Raw genomic sequence first — 19,652 nt, 5'->3', positions numbered from 1 at the left:
GTAGGGCAGTCAGTAGGTTTACGACGAAGGGTAAAGGTGATTTGATGGGATTTGTTGGAATTTATCTTAATCCTCCAATTACGACACCAATCTTTAAAATATATGTCCCATATCACAGTCCTCAATGTGATATGGGACATATATTTTAAATTAAAAAAAAATAATAAAAAAAAAGATAAACAGCCTATTCTTTTTGACCAACCTATATTATGAATTCTAATGGTTCGGTTAAGCGATATCTTATTCTAAAAGCAACTGGTAATTTAATGTATACTTATAGGGAAAAAAAACACATTTTTTTTTTTTTTACTGGAATTACAAATCTTCGTCCTATCAAAGACCTTTTTCAAGGAATACATTGTTTTATCGAAGAAGGTATGGATACGACAAAAGCGAACAAGAGAAATATGAGAGAGAATACTGTTCCAACAAAGTCGACTGGTGTCAGAACCATTGTGGGCTGTCAGGCACAGTAAGAAGGCAGAAATATTTTCTAAAAAAGTAAGAAAAGGTAGACATAAAAACACTAAAAGACAAAAACACCGGTGAACTTATTGTTTTGAAATAATGGTGTTAATAATATGTTGTGTCCGCAGGTCCTTAACTCATTCGTTTTAATTTTTCTAAAAGTAACATATAGACATTTTTTTTAAAATATCGTATAACACTAATAAAAATGTTCAGTAAGATCATTTTTATTTGATTTTGGATACAATTTAAATCACAATCATTTATTATCTTTTTTCGATTCCAATTAAAATGTAAGAAACCTGTTCAGAGGTTCGAGCGAGAGGTACTTAAATTAAGGTACAATGAAAACAGGGAACACACAGGTCTACCACATTCCTGTAATAAAATTAATCAATTAATAATTTTTATTTATTAAGAAAAGTATAAGGGCCAGATGACAAATATCTATCTATGGCATCTATAGGCCGGTATAAATAATAACATAAGAAATTATAAATATAAAATTAAATATTTTTTAGTAATACTTTTAACTAGTCCGCTATCGTGGAGGCTGAAAGGGCGTATAAGGTAAAACTATACAATTAAATACAAAAAATTGAGATAAAAACTTAAATATATGTTATCTGAAAAAGGCAACTAACAATAGAATTATTATCAATGATATATAGACGAACAGAATTTAGTAATGATATACTAAAAATAAATTAATGAATGAAATACCACCCACAAACAACAAAAAAAATTATAATAAATTTATAAAAATTAATATTATAAATTTCTTAAAGCACATAAGAATGGTGTGAGCTTGACTTAACTCAACAAAAAAAAAATAGTTATTAAAATTCATAAAATTAATAGAGTACCTAGTTAAATATTTAAAGAATTATTAGCTGCCAAATATAAAATAAATTTACAATTACTAATTTATGATTTTTACTTGTAGTTAATGAAACAATAATCAATTTTAAACAAAAAAGATCAAAATCTGAAAAAAATTGCGTTAATCATAAAATGATTATCTGAAATGAAGTTCTTACAGAAGTGTAGTTATATAGTAGTATTTAGAATCTTGATATGAATAAAATTCTATTTTTTATTTGAAAAGATAATAACAATAGGAAATATTATAAAAATGATTTAAGCCCATGCTCCATAATAGACTTTTCAGAATTGATAACTATTGTTATGATTAGACTTCGCTGGATCCTAATAGCGTGTTATCATGACCTTGGCAGAAGGAGGAGCTGGTTCCCCCAACGAATATGCTAATTTAATTAAATTGGAACAGCAGCAACATCGAGAGATTGGTCTGACGTAATGCAACGCACAATCATTATGTAAGATGAGTAATAGAAATATTAAATATACAAGTCTAGCAATTCATTCTCGCCTGGAATGAAGGCTAGGGTATTTGGCCACGTATTTGTAAAGTTTGCTATTACATTAATGCTATTAAGCATACTTAGTATTAAAACATATTTATTGTCTGTAAATCATGGAAGTTAAGAGTACATCCTCTTTTAACATACACAAAGGAACATCCTACATTGACTATAGGATAAAATAATGTTTGAGTCCGATATATATTGAAAGAAGGCTTACCTCAAGAATAGCAATCCTTTAGAATAGCACTTGGACTAACACTAAAACACAATTATGCACAAGTATACACACAACTCTAACAGACCGACAATCACATGCTTCATAGGCTTGCTATTAAAGAAGCTAATAGTGAGCCATTTCTTCTTTCATTGCAGACAGCGGTAATATCCACACTCTCCAATCGCTCAACTTGACACACACTGTACAACTTCCACAACCTAACTGAGGACAAGAAATACTGCCAGAGGCCGCTTGGTGCCAGCGACATCTGTTGGTAATCCTCCTCGCTAGCCCACCTGGTTGACCCCAAACCGATTCTCCACTCGGTCACTGGCCTCTATCGTTCCACTTTCTAACTCCAATCAATTACGTTCTTTATTACAAGGACCAGAGCATATCCTAACATGGATTTAGGTCTAGGCTGTTAGTTTACTTATAAACATGAAATGATCACCCATTGACGGAATAGGAGATTTTAATTCCTTAGAATTGATGATTTTGAATTGATTTAATTTTAATTACTACTCTACAGAATTAGCTAATTATCATTGTATTTTAGTTCACTTTACTTTCAAATATAAAGTAATTTTAATGTTTACAAACATATTTCTATATTTATTTTAATACCACTTATGCTACAGAAAACAAGGAGTCATGTATGAGAAACAATGGAGTCATTTATATTTTGAGCTTTGTTGTTATTGCATATGAATTTTTCTAAGAAATTTTAAACCTAATGAGTCTCGAACCTTATAAAGTTCTGGCCACCCTCAATTTTCAACATGAACGATCCTATTGACATTGTTAAATTTTACATTATTTTTTATTAAATGGGTTTTCGATTTTTTTTTTCGTCGTTTTCCCTTGTAAATGTGATTATACTTCTACTTAATGCACTATCCAGATAAATGGAACAACATCGAAATTTGAACAAGAAATAATGAACTATAACATAACCATGAAAGAAAGACATTAATCAGGTCCATACTTGTATTTAAATTTACAGACTTGGCCATAGGATCCACGAACTCGCTTAATCTTTTAATTGAGAGGTAAAGCAGGTAAGAATCTTTAAGATCCCAGTGCCCCTTCTCTTGGCACTGAGCCAATGGAGGTAACAGCACTACAGCCGTGATAACATGATTGAAGGATCTGCCAATCATCAAAACTAGAACTGAGTGATTTATTTTACAATTAATCGTGGTCATTGCCGTTGAAACCTTTAGAGCAAGTAGTAGGGATGAGTATAATTAGAATTTGGAAAGGTTCTGAGGAAAATAATATGAAATGAAAAAGGTCAAGGAAACAAGCGTTAAGGTCATTTAGTGTTTTGTTTGAAACATAATAAGGGGCATTGACTATGGTATTATGTTTCATTTAATAAGATATGTTTGATGCTCAAGATTTTTTGCTCTCCCTTGAAGTCCAAGATTCCAGATAGATCAGAGGATAATTTCATAGTATGATAAATTATGTTATAATTTATGAGACTATAAATTATAAGTTAGTTTTCAATTAAGAGATGGAATATACTATCAATTGTAAGTTTTCCCTACTATTATTTTTTGTGCTATGGTCTCCTTCAAGAGATTACCTCATAACGTACATCGGCGAATACTAGCTAAAAGTGAATGTTTTAAAGGTAAGATAAGTAAGTCGACCCTTGGGAGGAGAGGTTGTGGTTCACGCCGTTTGTAAATCTTAGCCACTTTTTCTATGTTGCTCGATTCAAGTAACTTAATACCTAAAGCCTCCTATTCTCGTTTTAAATAAATGTTTCAAATTAAATCATGACTGTCACTAACTCGAGATTTAGTGGACGGGTGGCCTAGGAAGCCTCCCCTTCTATTATTTTTGGTGTTTCGATCCGTTATTGAAAGATTTTGACAGGTTGCACATTGACCGATACACGCTTTAAGTGAGTGCTTTAAAGGTAGGATAAGTATAATTATGGGTATCTTAGGGTGGAGAGATCAAATCTTGTATTAGCATTTAACTGATATTTCTTTGTTATTTTTACTACCGAATTATTATTATTTTCTAATAACTGTTAAAGTCTGAAGTAAAGTTAAGTTTTTAAGGCAAAGTATTATAGAGAAAAAATTGGCAGGCTCTTAGCCCGCAGTTTTTCTGGCGTGCGGAGAGTCCCCTTCGTGCCAGGGCACAGATTTGCCAGCTGATATAGCTCCAAGTAATGTGACTGGGCAACGCAAGTCGGCAAGGCTTCTCAAAGCTAACTTCCAACAAGAACGTTTCCATTGAACGAAATTGAAGTGGAATGAGATAAGATTAACTAATTAATATTTCGATGAAGTACTACGTAAGTAATACGTATTCTGGATAAGATGAAATTATATTTGGAAGATTATTATTAGACTTAATTCACTACAGCTCACTGTTTGGCGAGGAAGTTACAAGGCTACCCATCCATCCATGGCCAATTAACGGTTGTGTCACTTATTAATGCTGAGCTATTTTGGGCTATCAGAAACACGGCGTCAATGGTTTCGTAATTTATTCCCCCTCCCTCTCATCCTCTGCCTCCCACCCCTACTATTATAAGCAGAAGTTTAAGTTAACTAATTAGATAAAGTCTAGCATAAGAGACACTACACTGATGAGGTATCACAAGAATAGCAGACTTGTAATCAAGGGAGTGTTCGAATCATTAAAAAGTTCAGATGAAAGAAGTATTAAGAAAATGGTGTAAAAAACAAAAAAGTTAAGCAAAATTTGTATTATACATATCTATACTATTAATCTAATTAGTTTTATAGAATCAAATGATTTTTACAATATATAATATCTATTTCGAATTCCAACAAAATATATTATGAACACATTTCTAGAAATTAGATTACCTGATATCAAAACAATGTGAAAATTTACACTTTCGATTTTCACTGTGATTATAATATCTTGCCTATAGATCGAAAATTTAAAAATTTCCTTTATATATGTATACTTTTATTTGAAAACAAAAATGTTATTGCTTGCAGATTTTTTTCAAAATAAGCTATTTTTTTCCGGCCAGTTCGGATAACCGAGATAACCGAGATGTTAATTCTGATTTTAAATAATAGTTATAGCTGATGCAGGAAGAAAATTTGTGATAAGGAATCCGTAATTGTTGTAAGGAGATGAGTAACTATTTATTGCCACGAAATATTTCGATGGACTCATAGCTGGACTATATTCTTGGTCTTGTATTTTGTATTATCTTCAAGTCATTCAATCACAGCGGAAAGCATAACGTGTTGTGATGTTCTGATGTCTCTGAGTACTGTTTTAATCGATACTATCGATATCGATGTAGGGCTGGAATAGTGATATCTAACTGATTCATTTAAAGAATGTCTATCAGGTTAACAACAAAATGTTGGGTACTCTAAAGCAAATGGAAAACGATCATGTGGACGGTCGGGAAATTGTAGGAGGCCCTCATATCAGATCTGGCAAGGAAGAGAGGATAACAAGTTGGCAAAAAAGAGAGTACTTGGAAAGTGGAACTGGGCTGCTTTAACGAAGTGAGGCAGATGGTTTATATAAAGAATAAATATATAATTTAAATATTGTTAATTTGGTAATCTACAGTTAACACCTCCAGTAGCATACTAATTTACTAACGTGGTTCTTATAAATAATACTGATATGTTTACTTCTTTATCAAAGCCAAATGGATTTTTAAATATTCGAAGGGATTTTAGATGTGAATGAATAACTAAAATAATAATATTAACTAAATTAATACAGTTATTAATAATCTTGTGTACTGCTTGAATCACATAAGTTTCACTTAGCACCCTACATCAAGCTGAAATAAACCTGGCTTTACAACATTAGACACTAGACCTTAAGGGATTTTAGTTACGAGTGATGTTGGTTGCAAGGCCATACCCAGCTTTCAGTATTAATTAATAAAGATCCGCTTGTCCCAGTAGATACAGCATTGAGGGAATTATATCGAAGAAAGGCTTACGTGAAACCTACATTCCTTTTGAAACATACATGATTAAATATTAATTAGACAGCTTTCTAGGCTTTGCTGCACATGATCTTTCACATTGCAATAGCTAAATCTATTTGAATGTTCAACACTGATTAATTTGGTTCCCCTATTACCATCTACTCTTATTTAATCGTAATGATACAAAAACCTTTGGATTCTCACATATTTTTTTAATCCCAAAAAACATTTTAAAGCAAGAAACAAATATTCAGCAATGTTTTAGTAATATCGTTCATATAAGAGAGGAATGGGATTGAGGCAGAGTTGGGCAAATATTATTCAAATGGCGAGAGACGAATACATTTTTATTCGTCATTATTTTACACAAATAATCAATTATTCGTACAAAAACATATGATTAACCATCGGATTACTTTTATATTCGTCATTATTTTACACGAATAATCAATTATTCGAAACATTTCGAATAACCATTTGAATACTTTTATATTCGTCCATTTTATAGAAAAATAATCTCTTATTCGAAAAAATGAAATGATTAACCATACGAATACGTTTGTATTCGTATAAAGACGACATTTTTTGTCTTACAGATATACATAGATATATTTTATGATCATGGATAGATTAATTTTAACTTTTCTGATTTCTAACATATAAGGGTCACTTTTTATGTTTTGGGATATGAAGAATATGAAAATATTATCGATTTATTTTAACTTCTCTGATTTCTAACATGTTAGGGTCCCTTTAAATGTTTTGGGATATGTAGAATATGAAAATGCTATCGCTTTAATTATCGCGTATCGATTTATTTTAATTTTCTTGATTTCTAACATGTTAGGGTCCCTTTATATGTTATGAGATATGTAGAATATGAAAATGCTATCGCTTTAATTATCGCGTATCGATTTATTTTAATTTTCTTTATTTCTAACATGTTAGGGTCCCTTTATATGTTATGAGATATGCAGAATATGAAAATGTTATCGATTTTAAGATTGCCTATCGATTTATTCGAACTTTCTTGATTTCCAACATGTTAGGGTCCCTTTATATTTTGGGATATGTAGAATATGAAAATACTATCGATTTATTTTAACTTTTCTGATTTTTAACATGTTAGGGCCTTTTACGTTTTGAGATATGCAGATTTCTTATCTTAGTTAAAATAAATCAATACGCGATACTAAAACCGATAGTACCTTTATATTCTGCCTATCTCAAAACATATTAAGGGATCCTAACATGTTCGGGATCAGGAAAGTTAAAATAAATCGATACGCGATAATTAAATCTATACGCGATCATAAAATCAATAGCATTTTCATTTCTGGCATATATTGAAACATATAAAGAGACCCTAACATGTTGGAAATCAAGAAAGTTCGAATAAATCGATACGAGATCTTAAAATCGATATCCTTTTCATATTCTGCATATCCAAAAACCTAAAAATTGGCGATGTGTTAGAAATGAAAAAAATTAAACTAAATCGATATGGGATCTTAAAATCTACAGCATTTCCGTTTTGTTCTTGGCTGAGTATGTGAAATAGGACTTTCATACATTAGAAATTCAAGGTGGTAAAAAAATAAGTGAATTTAAAAAAAAAAATCAAATTTTTATTCGAATAATTTTTTATTCGATTGAAATAGTATTTTCAATATTCGCTAAAAATAATTAATTTTTCATTTCGAGATATTAATCCTTACAACTACCAAAAACACAAGAAAACCTAAGAAAATGTCATTTAAAGTAGAGTAAATTTGCTAAAACATGAGGCATAATAAAGTTTTCTACGTTCAATAGTTCTGGAGATATAGCTTTTTAAAAAGCAACATTTCATAAAAATGTTGTACAGTATATATTGAGAGATCAGTAGTTTGTGAATTTATTTTGAGAAATCTTTATCTCAAAACCATACGACGTACAGATGTCTATTAGCACTCGAATTAAAGCTTTATGAAATTTGCTAAAATAAATTGTTCTATAATTGTTCGGACAAATTTACATGTGCCAAATTTATATTTATATACGAATATCTTAAAAACTACAACCCCATACGAAAATATGAGTCATAAACTACTATATAGTAAGTTAAATTTCCTTTATTATGAGTTCTAGCAGAAATGTACATCTTATGGGTCTAAACATTTATTTTTTCAAAAATCAAACATTTTATCCGAACAATTAGAAATTAACGTTTTGTGAATTTATTTTGTCAAATATCATAAAAACTATTACTCATACAAAGATAAAGGTTATGAACTATTTTATGGTAAATTGAACTGTACGTCTTATGGTTTCTGAAATAAATTGTTTCCTAAATCAAACTTATTGTCTAAACAACTATAAATCAATTTATTTTAGCAATGTCATGAAAACTACTATTCGTACGAAAATAAAGGTTATAAATTACTTTATAGTACATTAAACTAGCTTTAATTTGAGTGCTAATAGACATTTATACGTCACAACATTTCCTGAGATATGGATTTCTCAAAATAAATACACTATCTACTAATCTTTCAGTATATATTTATGAAATATTGCTTTTTATAAAGATATATCTCAAGAACCATTAATATAAATAGCTCTATTAGGGCTAATATATCAGAAAATTTACTTTGCTTTAAATAATGTCCTCTCAGGTTTTCTAGTATTGTATGTAAATTTAGAGATATAGAGCTCCGAATGAAAAATCAATTTTTTGTAATGTTTTGAAACAGCCGCCATTTGTTATCCCTCCTGTCTATACTTGGCAGACTCATAAATTTTAACTAGTAATTATACATAGTTTTCATTAAAGTACTCAAAAATTGAGGTGAAATAACTGCCTTTTTTTCTTCCCGGCTCTTGTACTAATACCACAGTATCATAAGCAGCACGACTAATATCCACTATCGGTATTCTTTGGCAGAATTCAACAAGCCGTCCTCTCAACTTTTCGGGCAGTTAAACCGGTGCAATTTCGCAATATGTTTTTTCTTTTTTCCTTTTCAATAAAAGTGGATTGAGGTCAAGAGAACGAATCCTCCTTTTCCGAAAACTTTCTGCAACTCACGTGGATTCCAGTGATTAATGTGCTGGAGTGCAAGAGTAGTGGAGTAGTTCTTACTTGGAGGGTATTTTCCCCTTATTAATGCCCAGAACTCTACTTCAAAAATGTGTGTAGTTGCGGCCGATGAAGGAGCTTTCAAAATCTAGGGCAGATGGGACAATTAACCATAATTGTAGAGGTTAGAGGGAGGAAAAAGGGGTAAAGTATACTGATGAACTGTTTATATGAGTGATATTGTTAAGCATTGCATTATTATCAAACTTATAAATTACAAAAAAAGTTCATTCTTGAAACTAAAAATAAATTCTGAATTGAATAATTACACTATTAAATAAATAAATGAAATAATAAACCAGCGTTTCTTTTATTCTATTTAATGACGCCTCAATTGTCATAAAAATGTAATGTAGGACTTTTAAATTTCTCAGTGATTGTAACAATTCAACCAGATATATTCAAGTTAAATTGGTCTATAGAAATGGAAAATTTCTTCCACACCAGTAAATTTTTCCCGACAATTTATTTATAGGAATATTGCTAGATATTAAATCAGTTATCTTCCACGCCGATCTCTAAGTTCTTCTTTTTATTTCATAGAAAAACTGAATAAGATTTATTATAAATAAGGTTAATTTATTAATCCTGGAATCAATTACGTTATAAATTTATAATCACTCAAAACATATTTATTTCTACAAGTATGATATAAAAAAATCTCGTACTTATTCTACCACATCTTGAAGAAATACTCCATTTAATATACCATAAGAGGAATCGTGAGGGAAAGATTACATTGCATGGTTTGCTATTAAACATTTACTTTATGGCTATGAAGACGGAGAGATATGGCACCGAAACCATTTCACATTTACTAAGAACCAGATGGAAATTACATCTCTGTATTCAGTTCTAGGTATCTTTGGCTCAAAGTAACATCTATGTTTTCGCTGATTCGGATTATTAATAATTTTTAAAGCATAAATTAGTTATATTACATTTCAATGTCCAATCCATATTTTAATGTCTTATTCAAACATTACCTAAAGTAGAGTCATAATGGTAATGGATTGAAAACATTAATTTAACCATTTCAGTGTCTGCTAAATCCAAACAGTGATTTTAAAATATAGTCAATCGGATTTTCATTTTTTTTTTTTTAATCACGATAAAATTTATGCCCTCAAATACTGAGTCTATATAATTCTTCTAATTCAAAATAATAATAAACTCGAAAATGCTATAAAACGTCGTAGCTTAAGATGTTATACTTCATAACTGAGATAAAATCGACAATATATTTTTGAAATTAAAAAAAACAAAACAAATAACGTACAGTTCAAGTGACATGTCCTCACAGCCATTCTATTGTAGGATACCTGAATATTTTTTTTCTGACTTTAAGAATTCTTTTAAGATATCTCTAGAACAGCAATTCCCAAAGTGGGTGCTATGGCGCCCCGGGGTGCCCCAAGCGTATCCCAGAGGTGCCACCTGCGAATGTCACTTTCTTAAAATATTACAAAGAAAAGAAGAACAAAATTAAAATAGCAAATATTCAGAGAAATCCAGCATTTACTTTACACTGTTTGCCTCCTTTTCTTGCATATTCAACCGCTTTAAGGATAATTTGTATACTTTTTAGTTCGACAAGGTTGCCACGACTTAATATTGATTATTAAATCAGTTCATGAACTCGTTGGGTACATTCATTGACAACAGATTAAAAACTGAGGGAAAAAATAAGGAATAGTGGCAAAAAAGAACGATATTGCAATATTTTCTGATAAGATTGAGCAATTGTCAATAGAAAATGCCATATTGAGTGAGGATTTTCCGTCACAATTTGAAGCGAATAAAATACTTTCAAGAAATGTTGATTTTGTAATTTATATTTTAAGAGTTCTGGAGAAGCCGGGTTTCCGCGTATATTATATCCAAGCAAAAGAGATGATAAAAAAACAATGTTAATTGGTACTGAAAGTGATTGGAATTTGAGTAGTGTTATGGAGTTAATCTCGAAACTTCAAATATTGCCGATCTGCGCTAAAGATTGAGTCAGTTAGACCGAGCGTAAAGGAATCTGAGAAACGTATCTGATCTAGTTTTTCTTTGCAATTATATGTACGGTTGAAACAGAGACATATTCACATAAACACAGTCATATTCAAATGATAATTTTGATCTACGTTCGATTTCCCGTTGTAGAAAGGAATTGTTCAATTTATGTGTAGACCCATGGGTGCATGATAGTGTCGATAACTGTAGGGAACTCCGAAAATAGATATGATTCACTTCTTGGGAACCTGTTATATGTATAGGAAAATTGGAATAAAATATTTTGGGCAGCGGACCTGCTGTCTAGAACAATTATTCAAGGCTCTAATTGGAGAGTTCTTAGCAATTATGTAGCATTGGATACACTGGAAAGATTTAACATGTGTGGGATGAATACTATAATGCTGTTTGATACAAGTTGGATGTTATTGTTTATTTTTTAATATAAATACCATATTATTGCATTAAATTACTGACTTGTTGATTTTTTAAAGCATATAACCTATGTATTTTTGAAAGATTTGTAGTATTTATGTTTTAATTAAAATTGCACTAAGGCTTCGACAGACGGATATTTTATAAGTAAATACATTTAAAAAAACAAAGAAACGATTTCTTCAAACAGCTGAACTCATAAATCAGAATTTATATTGGTACTCACCATATAGTAGCGGTGGTGGTGGTAGTGACCGGATGGTGGGTGGGGATGTGGTGTGGTGTGCGCCTGTTGTTGGAGCAGCAGAGTGACAGCGGCTCCTGTCTTCGGCTGCTCAGTGGCTCCTCCGCCCGCGGCATCGGCGGCGTCTTTACGTACCTGTTGGGACATACAATGCGTTTATATTGCAGCAATAAATATAATAAAACATAACATTAAGCAAATTAGAATTCTATCATTACAAAAAAAAAAAGTATTAATACTAGGAAACTACAAACTGTTGTTTTGCAAATATTCGAAAATAACTTTAATAAACGAGAGGAAACTCCTAGTTTTTTATATTTATTTAAAGGAATCGTATCGGTATAAAACCATTTCCCTTCTCATCGCAAAAACAGATTAAAGAAACAAGTATTAATTAGTTTAATTTCAAAAATAGTAGGTAGACAGCGTAGGATTCTTTTTTTCCCTACACTTGTAAATACAGAATTCTGTTGACAATAGTTAATTAAAACTATCCTACCAACTACCGACTAAAAACAACGTTTATAATAAAGTAAGGTAGTTAATGTCCTTAATTACTACCTTACGTTACGTAATACACTAAACAGAAAAGCCCTCTTCTAGTCTTAACTATACAGTAGAACCCCGTAGCGGAAGAGTCAGTGATAGCTGAGTAGAAGCAAATATATAATAATATTAATATATCTTTTATTCAAAAATTTTTGTTTGGGATGAATCAGTTTATAATGAGAACCAACTTTTTTCATGAAAAAATATTAATAACAAAAATACGGGGACTCAATTTATACAAATTCGGGGAGTAAATTTTAACAAAGTAGTGTACATCTTGTATTTTTAATTTATATAGGAGCTTTAAAGAAGAGTACACAGTACCAAAATATTGGATCCTAGTTAAAATAAATATAATTATAATAATAAAATTTTAAAAAAAGTGTAAATGGAGTAGATAATATTACTCATTAATAATAATGTGAATGAAAGGTCATGGGTTCAGTACTTTGTATGGAAGCACCTTTTTTTAGAACAACGGTTATACGAGAGGTGATTTTTTCAAGATCACGCTCAACCACCAGATTTTTTTTTCCTATCAAGAGTACCCACTTTATGAGAGTGGGTGGACTCCAGGAGGGCTCTATAACCCACATGGTTGACTCAAGGCTAAAATGTAACAGAAAATAATTATTTTCCACAACCGGATTGAAACCCGGAAGTTAGAGGTATATCGCCTTACAACTGGGCCACTGCGCTGGCTAATAATTACTTTTTTTAATTGTTTTCAAATGGGTGTTTTTGCAACTTCATGATGTAATTTTTTTAAAGATTTTATTTTATGTAAACTTAAGTAAGGTATACTAAGATAAAAAAAAAAACTTTTTTCTTTTCACTTTTTCATGTATCAATTCTAATGTAAACCCTTGTGACATTTATTTTATAAGGAGTTATCATTTACCGTAATATTGTCCTGTAGTTATTTAGACATTTCTTTCATTCTTAGTATTTTAACTAACAGAATTAATCTTTTGATTTATTTTTGACATTACTAGTCTTTAAAATTTACTTTTATTCATAGGATAATATTTATTGTATCGTATACTTGTTTAAAGGCATACTCCTACAGTAATCTGTGATGTTATAATTTAGGCAAATAATCCGTACAATTGTTTCTATATGATATAAGATATATTCTTGAATAATAACAGAATAATTAAACAAAAACAACAAACATTGAAAAAATTAGTGTTCGGCATTAAGGGGGGGATTTACTAACCGCGTAGGCATGGGCTGTTTCAGGTGGATTTCAGTTCTCAACAGCAAGCTTGCACGGTTGGCTTCATCAGTCTTATGATTTGCATGCTGCTGGGGACTGAAATCAAACCAAGTCTGTATCAGCTTCTTGTTATAGATAATAAAAAAAGTTTAATTAATACAAATATAGTTAAAATAAAATTAATTTAGGAAATTAATCTGAATAAAGAGGTACAGAGATGAATCTGAATAAAATATGAAATACTTCATGGCGTGTGTTAATTAGCAATTAAATACAATTAATATATGGTTGGCCAACAATGTAACTGTGTAAGTGTAAAATGTTGTTTCGGAACGAATCGCAAATTACAAACATGCATTACAATTTTTTTCATTCGTTCAGTTCGAATAAAAGGTACAAGTAAAACGTTTATAACTACAAAAAGAATAATAATTTCAGTAATGGTATATTTTTTAGAAGTTTGAATTAAATTATATACGATAATAATGATTTACTTTATTGGAAAGTATTAATAAACAGTGGAAATAAATAACTCTATGGATATATTAATGGTTGTAAAGCTTAATTATAGTATTTAATTATTAAGTTATGAATGCCTTAAAATAAGACAACAACCACGCAATTATACCAAATAGTATATAAGCTATATATAAGATATATAAGCTCCTGGCGGAGAACACAGGATGAGGTTTAGAGATGAGTAACAAACAATTAACATAGCATGAAATGTAAGAGCTCCATTCTTGGGCAGCTGGGAAATAATAACAATCCAAGAATTTAAATATTTTGGCTGTTGGCTTACAGAAGTTGATAATTTCTACAACTCTTACTTATTGCGGATATTATGGATTACGAAGGACAATCATAACAGAAGCGATCACAATAAACCCATATACTCTGCATTATGGGAGCGCGATGGCATTGTGGTAAGGCACGATGCTATTAACTCCAAGGACCTCGGTTCGAATCCGACTGGGTAGAAAATTGTTTCATGTTACATTATAGCCGTGAGTCAACCCTGTGGGTTCTAGAGCCCTGCTGTGGTCCCCCAGCCCCATAAATTAGGTACCCTTAATTGGGTACAAATCTAGCGGTTGAGCGTGATTCTGACCAAATCACCTCCTTGCACAACCGTTGGTCTAGTAACAGTACTTCCTTACAAACTGTTGCACCCCTGACCCTTCATGGGTCTGTAGCGGTACAGATTTTATTTTTTTAATTCTGCATTATGGAATTAATGTTTCAGTATCAGCCTACATGCATCTGTAAAGTGAGTACTAATGTATATGAGAAATGATCCTCTCTACAGTTGACACAAAAAGGCAGAAATACCAAAGGGTACCACTGGCAAAGAAGAGTAATAAAACAATAATAACAAATCCAAAGGATAGTCGGATCCTCCGGATGGACCATGACCTCCACAATTAAAAGGATACGCACAATCGGAAGAAGTGGAGGAATCTTGTAAAAAAAAATATTACAAAAATCATTATATATTATGCACATAAATGAGCATTTAAACATTTTAAACCCTCTAATCTCCAAAAGTTAAGAATTTTGAATTGATTTTCAAACATTGTTACGTTCGCTACTATGTGACATTATCGTTAGTATTCTAAACTTATTCCGTTTTTTCCACGCATATGAATTTTTAAAAATTTATTTATTGATTTTTTATATATTTATTATTAGACAACTTCAAGAAAAATTCATTTGAATTTGGGACACTTCTTTGTTTAGAAGCATTCTGAAGGCCTAAATCAATTTTTTATTTTTCGGTTTTGACGATATATGTGCAAAATGTGCATTTAAAACAGCTTTATAACCATGACAGCTATTTTAGCCACCTCGAGAAAACTGAAATCATGATGACAGACCTAATTTTATTTAAAAATTATTTTCTATGTTGATGTTTTTTCGAACTACGTTTGTCAGGTAAATATTCAAACACTGCAAAAACTGTTTTACGGTCCAGGGGGGCCCATTGAATAAAAAAAAAAAAAAAGGCATACATATGTTTTAAAATCTGATTGCAATCAGAATCGGTAAAACAAGTTACAATCTCAAGAGTTGTGTACACTAGAGAATAACTGGAAAAGGCTAGATAATTAATAATACCCTCAAAAGATAGAGAACAATGCTTATTTATGAAGTACAAATATGTAAAGGTGAGAGCTTTTTTGATCATCCGAGGAGACAATATTGGCTATCATAGTGATCACGCTCCGATGAATAAATTGCTCGATCTACTCCTTAAATAAGAATTATATATTTGCAGTTATTTATTGGATTCAACCCTTTCAGGAGAAGTTTGGTTGAATATCTTAAAAATTACAAACTTCTTGAAGCATATTTAATAGATCTCACAATGAACCAAATCAAGAATTTAAAACTAAAAAAAAACGACTAACTTGGAATCCTCTCTGAAAAGACAGGGAACTGCTTGCCATTCAGATTAGAGAAAAATTTACTAGACAAACGTTCTGAACTTCCAAGTAATTATAAAAGATTCATAGATATCGAATTCCGCTCGTATCCAATGCTAACAATCCAAAATTCTTAATGCTTCTTACTTTGCCACAAATAAAGTCATCCATCAGAATCTTAATGTTTAATATGTTGCTGATTTGGCCAGAAACAGATTCCAATCCTTCCATGATAAACTTTCTAACCCAACCCACTTGTTTCTAACCTTGCGGTTTATCAGATAATGATGGAGAACTTCACTACTTGAGGATTCTCCTAGGCATCTAAAAAGTTCTTCTACTCTAGAAATGTAATAGGAGTCTGTCATAGATAGATTTTCCACTGTATCATGCCAATTTATAACTCACATCACATTTACTTATTTGAAATATTTTTAATACAGTTGTAAATATCAATATATATTAAAAAAACTAAATAACAAATATACATATATACTGTTATTAAATTAAGTTTTTTAAATTAATAATTTATTAATATTAAATAAGTTAGTTTAATTTAAAAAAAAAAAAGTTTTTAAGAAGAATACATAGATACTTTAGAAAATTTAAAGACATTTTTGGACCAAAGGCCATGGTTTTTCTCCCTTTTTACAGACTTAAAATTTCTATAGTTATCAAAATATGAATGTCAACATTATTTAAGAATTCATATTAAATATCACCTTAATATCATTTAAGGTTTATATTACAGTCGTTCGTTTCTGATAAAAATTAAATAAAAAATCTAATATCATGTCCTTAAGAATTGTGTGTGAACTAACTAAATGCGGGGATAAGGGACATTTTCCTGTCATCATGTTATGTCCGTAATATGTTATTAGAATTTGTTTTTGTTCGGTAATCTTTCACCAATTCGAACCATTTTTTAATTTTGTTAATTAATCAGTTAATTTGTTAATTAAACAAGTACAATATAGAATAATTATTTTTTATATAATTGTTTGAGAGTGGTTCAGTTTATTATCAATTTAAACAATTTTGATCCTTTTTTTCTCTTTAAAAAATAAAATAAGAAAAAAAATATTTAGATAACATACATATTTATAGATAGATGGATTTACTGTTAAGATAACAGAGTCCTAACCTGTTGAAGGTAGGTTCTGTTTTTAAGTTATAAATATAAGTTAAAGAGGGAAGTTGGTTGTAAAAAAGTTTTTTAAATCTAGAATATAAATTTTAAAAAAGTTATATGAGACAAAGGGCAATTAGCCTGCAATTTTGTGATTTAAAAAAAATATGGCATCAATATTAAAGGTTCTATCCTTGAGAATCGCCTGAGGGCCGAAACGTTGGAGAATTTTCAAAGAATAAAAGTTGAGGGAAAAAAGGATCATAATTGTGTAAATTGATAATAAAATGTACAATATATTTCTTAAAAGTCCATTTAACTTTTGAAATATTGTAAAAAAAAAAATAGTACCATAAAAGGTTTTTTAGGTGTTAATTGAGATACTTACACTTTTTCTACCAAATGTTATTTTAAGATTGCGTTAGTTCTTGACAATACAAGTTTCACATAAATGTTCACTCACCAACCGAGGTAGATGAGCATATCCTATTAATGAGCTGTCAGTACAGTTTTAAAATAGCCGTAGTGTATAGGCAGATAATAAAAAATAAATAATTAATGTCAGTATTGAACAGGCCTTGGTATTTTTGTAACATTTCCTGGAACCCAATTTTTAAATACGCATTGGATGGTTGTGGAACCCGATCATTCAAACCACTTATTACGAGTTAAGAATTTTATTGGAGTTACGCGTTAAATCCAAAAAAAATGCGAAATATCATTTATGCTACCTTAAAAAAATGATTCCTTGATAATTCGGTTATTTTAAACAGCAAAATCGTATGTATATATTTTTTGTTTTAATTAAAAAAAAAAACGTTTAATCCTATTTTCCTTACTTTTTTTTTTTTAATTTTTGCTTTGCTGTTTGAAAAAAAAATTGAAAATAGGTTTTTGTAATAACCGGTAGTTTTGAGCAGTTAAAATTGAAAAACAAATTTTTATTTTTTTTAAAATCCAAAATAATGAATAGCCAAACCATTTATTCCACTTGTTCGCCATTTTTAAAAGTATTTAAATATAACAATAATTTATTATTGCTATTTTCGGTATTTGCAAAAATTGTTCCTTTTTGTTGGCATTTCTTTAATAAGTATCCCTAATGATTGTTGCTACAGCAGCCTTTAGCAACCCATGTTCTATTTTGGCTTTGTTAAGTTTATCTAAGACAGGATGAAATGATACAATTCCTTGATCACTCCAATGATGAAAGTATCGAGCTCATTAATTATGGATTATCAAGTGCTAAAAGAAATATGACATTGAAGGAAATAGAACGTCTTATCCAATGGCTTTAATTGTTCTGTCATTGCTTTTTCTAAAACTATTTGCTATCAGGGCATTAAAGCAGCAGACTGGCCGGGAAGGGGGGACGACGGAAGAATCGTTCCTCTTCGATATAAGCACGCTCGATTACCACCAACTGTCGGAACTTGATAGCAGGGCTGTCATCTCCAGGACTTTGGAAAACAATCGCCGTTCCGTCCTTTGGAAAAAAAAAAAGACTAAAGATAGTATGCTTCCTACGATTTATAACAGAACCAAAATATTCACTGTAGTTGCTAATAATTATTTCTTAATATAATTCTGTAGTTAAATAATATTTTCCATATATCCAAAGTTCAAACCAGCATTATGCCAAGCTAATGAGTAGTCTAGCGACGAGTTTTCAGGGAGTCCTGCTTTTTTCTTCACAGGCTGAGATAGCAGCTCGGTTAGGAGTTTCCCAGGCTGAATGTAAAGATTTTATATAGGAATGAATGTACTTTCGATGTTATTTTTCTCTAAGTTTAATGTTTCATTTTTTCTATATAGTGTTTTGTAATCATTTAATTTATATATCTGTAAATAAAGTGTAAATGTGCTCTTTGAACACTGTAACCATGGTCTAAAATATATAATATATAATAACACAACACTACACAATAAAAAAGTAATACAATATTTAACAATTATGTTTTCGTGATTATTGAGTAAGGGTTAATGTTGCAAGGAGCTGGAGCTCATCATGGATAGCACTGTTCCTGGCTCTTTGGAGTGAAGTTCCTCGGACTATTTGCCGAAGGAGGGAATTCTAGAAACTCTGCAGCTTTTTCAGCGTGTCCTTGAAGAGGTGTCCCAGAAGCGGAGTACCATAGAACAGAGTCGGGCGGATGATTGCCTTGTAAATCTTCACCTTGAGCCGAAGTGAGATCTGCTGTGAAGTGAGCAGATGGTAGAGCCTGTAGGACTTCAACCGGACCAGTTTGAGTCTCTCCCCCGACGTGACTGGAGAAGGTAGGATGCCTGTCAAGTGTCATGCCGAGGTAAAGATAGTGTTCGAGATAATACGGCTTTCGCCATCCATTGCGAACAGCTGGGGGAGTTTGCCTCTTTTGCCCTTCTGAAAGGACCTGACAATGGCATTTGTCTTCGCAGGATTCACCCTGACGCCGTCTCTCTTCAGTGCAGTTACGCTGGTAGCAGAAGCATTTTCGGCATGTTCAAG

The 19,652-nt window shown here is 31.0% G+C and overlaps 1 protein-coding gene across 5 annotated transcripts in view; it reads right to left on the bottom strand.

The window, feature by feature from the left end:
* Positions 1-19,652, bottom strand: part of LOC106680884 (inactive rhomboid protein 1) — a 388,358-nt gene that overhangs the window by 173,559 nt on the left and 195,147 nt on the right. For 3 of the 5 annotated variants that reach the window (XM_014420878.3, XM_014420879.3, XM_067047841.1), the window contains 2 exons: positions 13,610-13,705; positions 11,824-11,976 (listed from right to left, as the gene is read on the bottom strand). In XM_014420878.3, coding sequence (XP_014276364.1) covers positions 11,824-11,976; positions 13,610-13,705 — 249 coding nt within the window. Of the gene's footprint in view, positions 1-2,073; positions 2,291-11,823; positions 11,977-13,609; positions 13,706-19,652 lie in introns of those variants that run through there. The other 2 variants (XM_014420880.3, XM_067047843.1) reach the window with 2 other exon arrangements.

Source organism: Halyomorpha halys, unplaced genomic scaffold (genome assembly GCF_000696795.3).
Source record: "Halyomorpha halys isolate HHAL.00 unplaced genomic scaffold, Hhal_1.1 Scaffold297.1, whole genome shotgun sequence".
Taxonomy (NCBI): Eukaryota; Metazoa; Arthropoda; class Insecta; order Hemiptera; family Pentatomidae; genus Halyomorpha; species Halyomorpha halys.
Note: the sequence above shows the minus strand (reverse complement) of the source record. Positions and strands in the feature narration are given on the sequence as shown.